At 44.8% G+C, this 12703-nt stretch overlaps 1 protein-coding gene across 2 annotated transcripts in view; it reads right to left on the reverse strand.

The window, feature by feature from the left end:
• Positions 1–12703, reverse strand: part of KLHL29 (kelch like family member 29) — a 321222-nt gene that overhangs the window by 4077 nt on the left and 304442 nt on the right. For both annotated transcript variants that reach the window (XM_057390429.1, XM_057390430.1), the window contains one exon: positions 9719–9863. In XM_057390429.1, coding sequence (XP_057246412.1) covers positions 9719–9863 — 145 coding nt within the window. The remainder of the gene's footprint in view (positions 1–9718; positions 9864–12703) is intronic.

The following is a 12703-nucleotide window of genomic DNA, read 5'->3' on the forward strand; positions in this document are numbered from 1 at the left end:
AAAGTAAGTGTCATCCTGAAAGATGGCTTTGAAAGAGAAGGAGCCCACCTCTGAAGGAGCCAGGTGGTGGAGAGAGGCCCTGCCTGGCAGGAGCTCCTGCCAAGGCTTGGTCCCTATGCCCAGGAGGAGGCAGAGGTGGCAGGACCAGCCAACCCAGGAAGTCAGGCAAATGTGCAAATTAAACCACAGTTTTGGAGTTGGGATATTTGCTGATGGGTGGGAAGCCCATCTCTGGACTGGAACAAGTTCCTATTTAGGCAGGCTGGGAATTACAACTTGCAAAATCTGGCCTGAAGAGGAGGAAGGATTGTCCCACCCCAAGATCCTGATGTGGTGAAGGGGCTGCTGAAACAAGCAGGATGAAAGTTTAGAGATGAGGCCCTGGGGTAGTGGTTGCTGGCTTTGTTTCACTTTTTGTTTTTCTTGATTGTGAAGTTAAAGAAGATGGAAGCTTATTTGTTTGGGGTATGGTTTGGGACATGGAAGAACGCCCAGTGTCAGAGATGGACTGTGTTACAAAGCAGCTCTGCTGCCTTGGTTCTGTAATGAAATGCTGATATGCTGATTATTAATTGAAACAGTACTTCTACACAATGCTTGATGAAAAAAAAAATTAAAAAAAAGAAATCAAATCAGTTAATTTTGTTGGATCAAGGGGGAAAACCGGAACAAACTCCTAAAGATCCCCCAAGATCAGCAGAACTATCAATAATGGGCAATTGAAACAAATATAAGTGTGGACCCTGGGGCTGATTCCATCCTTGCTGATGATCAAGGTCTGCTGCCCATGAATGGCCTTTGGTTGTATTTTACTGGTGTGGATGTGCTGGTGTAGATGGCAGCACCTSACAGCAAAATAGAGAGGATCTCAGTCCTCAGTCACACTGACACAGGGGGCTGGTCCATCACTCACTGCTCATTAACTGATAATGTTCCTCTGCATGGAGCTTTTGATCTGGGTGTGAAGAATGGAATGACCAGAGGGAATTCTCCACAGGTGACTTTGGGGACAGGAGCCAAGCAGCCTTTCCTTGCTGGCTCTGCTGCACAGCTGAAATCCAGCCTTAAGTGCTGGTATTCCCTCAGGCATCCCACGTTAGGTCTCTAAGCTGRGACGTGGGTGCTTTACAAATTCTTGTGTCGCATCCCAGCCACCCACATGCCTTCCAGTGGAGTCTCCTCTGTGGTGTTTCGTAAGAGCTTCTCTGAGGCAAAGCTGCTGCCACCACAGAGCAGCTGAGCAGCCAAGCAAACCTCCCCTCCAAAAAAATGATCRGGGTCTGTGCTCCTCCCCAGCCCACCCTCTGGATTTGGGGTTATAGTGAGTGGGCAAGAGCTGCCTTTGTTCTCTGCAACCTGGGCTACAGCCCTGCAAAGAATTCCTGCCAAGCACCTGGGACAAGCAGCTCAATCCCTGTAGCTCCCATCATGGTGCTGATACAGTGGGGAAGAAATGGATGCTGAATCCCACCCTCTGGAAGACTGTATGAATTTTAAATGGTGATTAGAGCAACTTCTGCTCCCTCCGTATGCAGCTCCCGTAGATAAGACTGGCATAATGCTCAGCTTGTGAGTCATGCCTGAGGTTAAGCAAAGCAGTGAGCTGCTCCTGCTCGGGGGAAATAGGCAGGGCTGAGCACACAGTGGRTACTTACATGTGCAGGGGGCTTTGGAGACATTCAGGCATCTCTGGGGCTAAAGTGGCAGGTAGATGCTTAAGATAATTAGGAATTTAATCCTAAATTGCTGCTACTTTGCARTATTAGGACAATCACTGCTAATATCTGGGACCTTAGGGAATAGAAAACTCACGTGGGCTCTAAAACCTTGAGAAAAGCGAGTRGAAAGGAGTATGCTCATTGCTCTTTCTTCATTACTGTGACAATATTTCATTTCTCCCCTCCCTTCCATCCCATCAGCTGTAAAAACACCGTTACCAAGGCTGACATACAAAGAAAGAAATAATTACAATAATTAGGATGCGAGTTTATTGCTTGGTGCCATTAATCYTGAGAGATAAAATGATTACAGGCTGTCAGAGCCTGGGAAAGGAAGCAAGGAAGATCTGTGCCACAGGGCCTTGCTGCAGGGACACAAAACCTCTGGTGGCTTTGGGGCAGTGACTTCCCTGGCTGTGGTGCAGCCAGATCTCCACCTCTCCAGCAGAATGCCCAGGGTGAAGGTAATGGGTATCCAAACCCAGATCACTTCAGCCACTCCTTCCAAAAAATGAGTTTCAGCAAATTATTACCGTGCAGGCTAATAATGAATGACCCAGCTTTCTACTCTGCAGGTAATTACTGCTGCTCACTAGAGAGGCTTCTCCTGCCCTGTGACTGATTCTGCTCAGGTGCCCGGGCATCCTTCACTACCCAAACAATGCTCAGTGCCAGAAGGTCACACTGTCACTGCCCCCTGACACTGCCACGTGTCGTCTTATCCATCTGCTGACCTCCACAAAGCTCTGGATCAGACTCCCAGGAAAATCCCAATGAGGCTGAGGTGTGCCAAGGGCTGGTGGGGACCTGGCTGTGCATGACTGGTGTGCTTGTGTAATCTAAACACCCTTTACATCTCCTCCCTGCCTCTCCACCTTTAGTTCTTGCCCAGTCTCAGCAAATGGCAGAGAAGATCCCTCTCTGRCAGCTGCCTGATGGACAAACTGAATCAATGAACAAAAAAACCACAGAAGAGTCCAGGCAGGGAGGGACCTTGAAAGATCATCTGGTCCAACCTTTTGTGGGAAAGGGACACCAGATGAGATTATCTTGCATCCTGTCCAATCACATCTCGAAAACCTTTGGTGATGGGGACTCCACCACATCCCTGGGGAGGTTGTTCCAGTGAATGACTGATCTCATTGTAAAAAATTCTTACATCATGCTGAAGCCTCTCCTCCTGCAGCTTGTACCTGTTGCCCCTTGTATTCTCCCCATGGCTCCTTGTGAAGAGAGAGTTTCTGTCCTCCTTTTAGCTGCTCTTTTAGTGCTGGAATCTTCTGTGAGGGTCCCCTGAGCCTTCTCTTCTCCAGGGAGAAAAGACCCAACTCCTTCAGTCTCCCCTCATCAAGGAGGCTCTCTAGCCCTTTGATCATCTTCACGACCCTCCTCTGGACCCTCTCCAGTCTGTCTGTGGGACTCTTTGAACTGTGGGAACCAGAAGTGCTGCCTGACAAGAGCTGAGTAGAGTGGGAAGATGAAAGTCTCCTGATGGGCAGTAAGCTTTGGAAGTGGAAGATGTCACTGTCTTTTTTATTGTGTGTTTCAGAGATGAATGCCTGGGTGCTGTTGCCCCAGCACTTCCCTTTCCCAATGATATGCTGGACATCATCAAGCAGTGGGACTACAAGAAATGTTATTTTTTTTTATTATTGCTTTAAAATTTCCTGCTCAGTCCTAAGGATTACATTGGATTCATCAGGAAATATTAAAAAAGAATTTTAAAAAATTCTGTCTTGTAACTCTCAGGGTTGCAAAATATTTGAAATGGCTGAATTGATTGGCTGAAACTTAGTATCTTCTGAGGCCTCAAACAATGCTCTTCTCCCTCCTCACTCCTGGCTATGCATGCTCAAGCACACACTCATTTATTTGAAGCAGTTCCATGAACATTATTGAGTATTATCAGTTAGGTAGACACAGGATCTGCTTAAAAGAAGAAAAAAAATATCCCAGCATTTATTAGTGGATGAATTTCCTTCCTGCCCTAATCTTTCAGGRTGGTTTTACTGAATGATGCTGCAGGGATTCTTGGGGCTGTCCTGTGTAGGGCCAGGAGCTGGACTTGATGATTCTTGTACATCCCTTCCAACTCAGGATATTCTGTGATTCCAGGATGCTCATCGACTGGACAGAGTTGGCATTAGGACCAGGGAAACCTCCAGGATCCCAGTGCCCGTGGGACACAGGCAGAGCTGGAAATGCTCCTTAAGCTTTCTTTTAAACCAGGAACCATTTTGAGACCCGTGCAGCGAGGTTTGCAGCGCTGGAGCAAAAGGCACTGCTGGCCTTGTGTCCGTGGGTGGTGGCAGTCAGGGAGCCAAGGCACTGTCCCCGTTTGGTGGCAGTGCTGACAGCCCCGGGCTGAGGCAGCCAGGTTGTTATATCRGAGAAGGCTCGAGCTCGGGTGGCCGCGTCACGCTGCCAGAAGTGTCATCTTTACAATGAGATGGATAAATGAGGGTCCAGATTAGTCATGGTCAATTAGGAGGATATCATGCCCCTTCTTGGAGCGGGATTATTAGTGTGGGTGTTTTGGCCAGGCTCCAGTTACATTCTCCCCTACTCGGCGAGCACTTTCCCTTGCTAATGATCCAAACCCATCATGTGGCATCGTTACTCGTAGCTGAAAACCAGCAGTGTTTTACTCCAAAGTCCACAGCACATCAGTAATGGCCTGAGTGCCCTGTCTGTATCAGTTATGCTTTCATGCCCAGCACAATCCCTCATGTCATCAGCTCCTACAGAAATTGTTGCCGGCAGTCTGGCGCAGCAGTTCTCAGTGCTGTCTGTGAAGCACAGCCCCACACYTTTGTCTCCTTCCAGATTTGCTGGAAGATTTTGGTTTTCCCTTCTGGACTGCAAACAGCTGCAGCTGCAAATGCTGCTGGCTGGACACACCAACCTTCGTGTCTGTRGACTCGGGAAGCACATGGCCACTGAGGAACCCTGCACCTGGGAATATCCATCCAAACAAGCCATGCTCCAGCCCCTTCCAGTGCCTGGAGTTACCATGAACTTTGCCAGGAGGAAAGGAGAGGAATGGAGCCAGCCTGGGAAGGCTGTAGCTGGTTCTGTAGGTCAGCAATACCTGGCAGGTCAGCACAGGAGGCACCAYGCTTTGCTGTTCAAGAACAAGGCCTTACTTGAAAAGGAGTGTGGAGGGTAAAACAATCCCCAAACTGACCCTGGCTTTGTGCTGTTCAGCCTGAGTCAAAGTTTTATTAAAGATTTCCATTCAGCAGAACCATYTAATAAATCTCACTGGTTAGCAGKCAGAGGAGGAGGAAGAAAATGCTTTTCTGGTGTCTGTTGGGAATTGCTGGTACTAAATTAGCTGCTCTGGAATTATTGCTGGCACCACCACGCTGCTGCTGTTGCCCCGTGGAGGTTCTCTGGAGCACAAGCCTGTTTGCACGCTGCCTGCATCCTAAGCAAGCAGAATATGGAATTTTTAATCATGCACAGGAACGCATTTGGTATTCTTTTCGCTTGTGGAAAAATAAACCCTTGAARGGCACTGCAGGAAGGGAGAACTCCAACCTGCAAAGGGAGGCCTTGCCATGCCGAAGGGGAAGGATATCTGCAAGTCTTTTTGGAGGGAGGTGTCTGGCACAGCAAGGTGTGATCATCTCATCCTGGCTTTTCATTCCTGTTGGCTGCTGTCCACCATCTGAAGATTCTGCAAATGAACAGGGGCTGCCAAACTGAGATGGGGTGTGTGTGGTGAAAAGCTCACACTTGCCTGATGTTTGGGAAATGTCAAATGTTTCCCTCACCTGTTGTGTGGAAGGTGTTCAACCTCTCAGAGAATTTTGAAATGCTCCAGACCTGTTATAGCTCTTTTCTCATTTAGCACCATCTTTCAAAGGGTTAATTCTACATCAGCATGAATTTCTTATTGACTTCCATCAGGCTGGGCTTAATCTGAAAATGATCCTCAATTTGCTCTTCTGTTGATTGTGAGCTGGAGACCCGAACCATTTATTTTTCATTTTTCATTACAAGTAATTTAACTTGATATTAAAACCATTTGAATGGACCTTTAATTTTTCACAGGCAGGGAATGTCACACACATTTCTTTTCCCCCTGCTTGAGGCTATCATGCTCCCTCATCACTAACGTGTAGAAACAAAGCAGATAAAAATAAAAGTGATGAGGTCAAGATTTTTCCCAGCAAATTCAGTATTGAGTGATTCCTGGTGAGAGGAGATCAATAGCATGCAGTTAATTTTTAAGTTGTTTATGTTGCTGCTTTTAAACCATGTTTTTTTGTGATCCATGCTAATGAGTGGAATGAGGAATTTATAGATTCACAGGCTAAGGTCAGAAGGGACCTTTGTGCTTAGTTAATCTGAGCCTGTGTACATGCAGGCCATGGACATTTCCCCAGGCAGCATCTCACCTGGAAACGTATCTAATCTCCTCTGAAAAACAGYGAGTGTTGGTGAGTTCACCCCTCCCTTGCTGCTTCTCTGTTTAATTATCCTTGATGCTGGGAAAGCGCTTCACTTCAAGGCCAAGATGTGTAACTTGACTTTGCAGCCCTTGTAACCTGCAACACCTTTGTCTGYGAGACCCAAAGCTTCTCCCTTTGCTCCCAGTGATCAAGCCACCTCTCAGCCTTTCTTTGATAAACTCCTTGAGTTTCATGTCAAAGGTTTGATTTGCAGTCTGGGGTCGTTTTGGCTGCTTCCCTTTGAAGTTCTGCTGATATTTCAGGATGTTGATGCAGGACCCAGGACCTGTGCTTGTCTCTCCAGTGCCGCATGCGGCAGCACTCGCTCTACCCAGCTTCAACTTGTCTTCATTTTGGTGTTAGGACTTGTTTTATATCTCCAATATTGCACTGACCTTTTATCCAGAGCATTGTGATGCGAGCTCATGTTGTGGCACTCTGAGTGACCTCCTTTATGTTCTCCTCTGAGAGCCTGGCTTTCTAAGGGAGCAGGGCTGCTGTGAGTGCACTTCCTCCATGTCTCACTCTGTATTTAAAATACCCCTGGCTAGCTTGAGACACTTGAACTGAGATATTCAGGTAACTGCTAAAATAGCTCCTTCTGTAATATTTTGTACCCAACGAATGTTCTGCCACCTGCAGTCTTTATCAGGAGAGAATTCATAGACATAYCAAATAGGTTTGAAGAAGAAGAAATCCTTGCTGCCAGTGGCCTTGCTCAATGATACCTTCTCATTAGCAACTACACTTTGAGATCTGTCAGTGAAGCAGATTTAATCTCTCTACTGTGCGCCTTGTTAATTCCATATAATGCCAGCCAAATACCTTGGAGAAATTGCARCATATTACAGAGTCACAGTTGTCTTTAGCAGCCAGGAGTGCTGTATTACAAATCAAAACAAAGAACCAGACTTCCCAACACCTTTGGTGGATTTGGCAGTGCCAGGTTTATGGTTGTATTCAAGGGCCTTAAAGGTCCTTTCAAACCTAAATGAATCTGTGACAACAGGGTGGTTTAAAAAGCCTCATTTTCCAGAAAGGTGCATTGATTGATGTTCATTATTTTATTAGCATCTAGTTATTTGTTGATGAAATCCCAAATTAGCCACTCTGGTATTTTGCAGAGGACCAACATGAGGCTAAGTGAGACCACTTAGCTTGATGCTGGTACTTTGCAAAATTAATTGCTGCACTGAAATTCTCCTTTTCACCTTTTCAAAATATGGAAACACTTTGGCAGTGCCCTGATCCATCCTCAACTTGAAAAGTTATTAAAAAGCAACATTAGTGGTTCAATCAGCTTCTCAATGAAGTCTCTAAAGACACCTGTGTCTAAGACAAGCTGGGTTGCTGAATCTGAGAACATAATTTCAGAATTTCCATCTTTCATTGCTGCCAACAGTGACTGCTTTTGGTCCCTCACAGCAGAATATGGAACCAAACCTCCTTCTTCCCTTCCAAATACAGGTGAGAAACACCTACCCAGTCGGTCTGTATTTTACTTTTCTACCTCATCAGTGTCATCAGCAGTGATTAAAATTACAACTTTCATCCTCAAGGATTTAAACTGCCTTTTTTTCATTCTTGCTAGCCCTATTAGCACAGGTTCATTCAGCCTCCTGCAGCAGCAGCAGGTTTTTAACCTATTTGTTACTGCTGCCCCCCATCTTCCCTATTTCCATACATACTTATATATTTAGGTTTTGTCACACGTTTACATGTCCTTTAGGGTAAAATATTTTTTCTTGACTGTTTCCCAGTGCATTCAATAATCTTTGAAATGATGCGATTTTTGCATCCAATATATGTGGATTTTTTGGTGATTATTCTGCTATAAATGTAGGTTTTCTGTCCACTGTTGCTTTAGGAATTAGGACAAAAAAGTAATTTAAAAGTCTGAAGTTGCTTTTTATGGATGGGTGGCAAATTCTGCTTAAACAAAGCCAGTTTATTATGGTGCCTAAGCACTAGGTAATATTTAGGTGACCAGTTCACTTTCCTTGATCCATCACAAGGTCTCCCACTGGATTCTGTTCAGCAGGGTGCAGAGCAAAGCATCCCTTCATGTTAGGAACCCTGGGAAGTTTTCAGGTGAGCTGCTCACCCAGCAGTTGAAATCAGGCATGCTATTTCTCCTGTGTATTTAACAGATTTTGTTACTTTTTACAAACCCAAGATGTTCTAAGAGCAGCTCATCCCTCTCTCTGATGGATGGCAAGATGCAGGAAGGTGTCAAATGCTTCATTTTGCAGTTTAGGGCTCTAATCCTGAATGGTATTGTACCCATTATTTCTGGTTTTCAGGAGAAAAATATCATTACAGGCTGCCTGAGCACTGCACTCCTGGTCCTGCTGTGCCTCCTGTGGAGTTTAGGGACCAGGAGGATGTATCCTTGGAGAAGGGAAACAGGGCAGCAGCCATTGGGATGGAGCTGGGGCTTCACCCCTTTGCTTAGAGCAGCCAAGAGAGGGCGTCCCTTAAAGGGAAAAAAGGGTGAAATTAAACAAAAAACAACAAAAAAAAGAAAAACTGACCATGCTCTCTTAAAAGGCATTTTCTCATCTGCCTCAAAGTGAACAGCTAAATCCAACAAGTCAAAACATGGAGGTGTTTTCCAACAGCAGGATGGAGGCCAGGGACACCCTGGATCAAGGTGCAGTTGGCTGAATATTTGGAAGATGTGGCTCTGCTGTGGGCCCTGCTGCTGCCCCATTGCTGCTCCTCCTCCTGCCCCAGGGGGCATTTTGTGGGGGCATTGCCTGGCACATCCCTTCCACYCTGGTGTGGCTCAGAGCCTCAGGATGCTGCTGCATCAGACATGGCCAGCAAACCCTCACCTGGTGCTTGGCAGTGTCTGGAGAGCAGCTGTGGCTTTTCCAGGGAAACCAAGAGCTCAGCCCTTCCCCAGCATGGGAATCTGCTCCGTGGAGGGCTGGCTGTGCACAGCCTGAAACAAACCCCTCTTTCAGTAGCAGCCATGTAAAACTATTTAAAAGGCCTTTAAGTTCTGCCAGRACCTGCAATGGGTGCCAAGTTACATTTTTGTCAGACGATTTGTGAAATTTGCTCCACTTGTGACCACGATCAGGGAAGCAAGCCCGAAAAGCAATCAAAAGCACCTAATAAATAACAGTAATTAGTATCGGTGTGTGGTGCTTACTCAGTRTTCTCTTTCTTTCAAGGATCTTGGAGCTGGTTAGCAAAAACATGTTCCACATTATGGAGGATACATGCAGAGGGTATTTATCATCCTCTAGCTCCATGTGGCAAACTGAGGAAAACAGCATTCCTGGAGGAGCCCAACACATAYCCCTCCCCGTGATCCATCGTGCCTGAACGTGAGGAGACATGTGAACTGTAACAAACTGCTGAATGCACACTTTGGGAAATGCTGTGTGCCTGAACACGTACAGAAAAGAGATGAGGAAAGCCCCCAAAGGTTCACACCTCCCTTCCCCTCTCCCCTTCACTTGCAGTAGCTTATTTATCAACAGAAAATGTTAAGGCACCGGTAATTCCCGTTTTAATGGTTTTTCTCACCTGCAGAACTGCCTGGAGTGGTTCATGTTGGGACCTGCTTTAATATTGCCTTTCTCTGGGTCATAGATGGTGGTTGCTCGTGCATAAGCTCCTCCAAGAATAAAGATGAACCCATTGAGAGTGACTGCAGGAGCATATTTGTTATCTGTCAACGGAAAGCAACACTGAGATCAGTTTTAGGCTCAGGTTTGGAGACTGTTTTTTTATTTATACATTCCCCTTATTTATAGATAAGTCACGTTTCTCTAAACCTCCAAGGCTAGGGAAAGAAAAATGAGGAAACCTTTCCTGGTTTTGTTCTCCTCTCTCCAAGTTCTCAAAGGCACTTTTAAAGTTCATCACTTCTTCATCCCCCAGTATGTGCCTCCTTCTAAACTGGTAAAGAACAATTACCCTCTCCTGAGGCCTAATGGAGTCAACATGAAAGTTCTACAGTTGCATATGAAATTGAGATGTCAAATTGTTTCAGAATTTTGAATTGCTGCCAATTTCAGCTCAGATGCTTCCCATGCTTGTGCAGCAGCTAAGTACAGCAGAAACCCACAGCACAGAGACACCCTTAATAATATCCAATAAATGATACTCTTTTATACTCTGCTTTTGCTTGTGGGAAGGTCACCCACACATTTCCAGAAGAGTTTTTAAGACCTGATTTCCTTTTCACCTTCATCTGGCTCATAAATTCACCTGAATTTTTATTTTCAGATGTGTGTGTATCTCCAAGCAGACCTGTAATTTAGCAACAAAGTGTATGAGGTTGGAGTTTGAAATTAAGCAACTCTCTCATCCTGAGTCAAGTTCAATCAGATTTTCTGAGGATGCTTTAAAATTCTTGTTAGCTGTGGCATTATTAGAAATATTAGTAAAACTAATCATAAATTATTGAATAAAATAATTCTAATCTAATTAGTTGGCTTGTCCCTTATGCTGCTAGCACACCATATGCACATTATTAAATATGAGCCAGTTGGGCTGAAATTTCTCATGATGATGTCTGTCTTGATGAGATACAGTTTTTTTAATCAACATTTCTGTGAAACCAATCAGGAGTGGTGTCTGGGAACAAAAGATGGGAAAATGCATTGCTTTGAGTTAAAATAAGCCTCACAACCAGTGCTCTAAGAAGCAGAAGCCTCAGCCCTTTGGCTCAGCCCTTTGGGGTGTGAAGTGCATGTTTCCTGGGAGGCCATCCTAGGGTCAGGGGACATATAAAAATTCTCCATTTGTGGCTGTAAGTTAAAGCCTTTCCAAAATCTGCATTTTCATATGCTCAGGAAACGTTGATCCTCTTGAATATCCAACAGGGAATCACCCTGTTCTGCTGGTTTCAGCCCCTACAAGCTCCTCCCAAAGGGACCTGGGGGCAGAAGCTGGAGAGGAGATGAGATACCATCTTTACTGTACTCTTAYATCTCTGGTAACAGCCTCTACATAACACTGAAGGGGTTTATATGTTCCTCCCAAATCGACAGCATTACAACTGTGACCTTTTAGGAACACAGAAAAGGATGGGCTTAAACCAGATCCAGCAGCTTTATTTTGGGATTTGCTTACCTCTTGCATGATGTGTTGTAACCCTGAGGTTGTTGTAAAACTACCTGATTCCATTAAATATATAACAGAGAGATTTAATTTGACAGGAGTTAAGCAAAAGCTGATGAACATCTCCAGAAGAGCGATAATCTCCTTAATTGAGGTTTGAACTGGTAAAACTAGAATGAAAAGAACGGCTTTGTGCTGTTTGCCTCTGTCCCAGCATGGCCATGGGGTGGTCTGGCTCATCCCATCCCATCCCACCCCACACCAGCCCATGCCCAGGGGGACCTAAGGGCTGCAGCACCCGGCAGGAAAACAGACAGGACCCATGTGATGGGTTAAAGTTGAGCTCCTACTACACTGAGTATCTACTGGCATATGTCAAAAAACCACGGCTGTATTAGGAAAATGTCACTGATCCTTGGGAACAGATGGGAAGAAACTAATTCATCCAGAAAATAGAACAAGGAGTATTCAGTTTCTTTGCAGTGCCACTAAGCCACTATAATTCATCAGAAAGGCTTATCTGTCCTAACAACCCGGCTCGCATCCCTTTCCAAATCAGACTTGCATATGTGACATTTTTTCCACTTAAGACACTCATCAGAAATTTTCCATATTTAATTATCACATCTTCTTGGAGTTTTTTTCTCTGACTAGTAATGTTTTGCAGGAGCATGAAACTCTTGCATTAAAAACCCCCTCAGCTCTCAAATCTCACAGGGAAATTATTTGGGGCTCCCTCATGGCAGAAACAGTGACTTCTCAGGGGACTGAATCACTGACTTCACGTTTCTTTTTGTTAAAGAAAGAGAGGGAAACCCYTTGGGTATTTTTAGAGTGACTCTTTTTTACCCTTTCTGTATAGACAGACAGTCTGATATTCTTTTTCTTCCTTTTTTAAGAGGCAATTGTGTTTGATTCTTAGCATTCTTTCAATACATCTCCTATCTGTTGTSTTTTTATTGGTTTTGTCTTTAGCTATAATTTCATAAATTGGTATCAAGTAAGTCTGAGAAAGAGAAACAGAAGAATCTTTGCTGTTTCTTTCATGAAGGGAGAAGTTCACAGAAAAGTCTCTTGTTCCTGATGAAGGTGCAGCAAAAAGACACAAGGGACACCCTTCCAGAAACAGGTAGAAAGGAAACTTTTATTTTTGTTTTGTTACCATGGGGACAGAAATTGTTCATGGATACCAGGATTTTTTGAAACCTCAAGTCATCATTCCTGATACCTAGATGTGGATGAACACCTCAATCTTTAACCTTACAGGTGTTACCCACACTCTTTGTGTGGTGGTGTCTTTTTTAGAGCTTGGTACCCTCATGCAAACTCTCAGAAGATTCCAATTTCTGTTGCTGTTTGAAGTCCTTAACATGGTCACAGTGCAAGGCAGCTGATGGGGAGCTTAATTTTGCAGATTTGGTTGGGCTTTTTGGTCAGCAAGCT

Source organism: Malurus melanocephalus, unplaced genomic scaffold, assembly GCF_030028575.1.
Source record: "Malurus melanocephalus ecotype Western Australia unplaced genomic scaffold, MMel_1.1 scaffold_26, whole genome shotgun sequence".
Lineage (NCBI taxonomy): Eukaryota > Metazoa > Chordata > Aves > Passeriformes > Maluridae > Malurus > Malurus melanocephalus.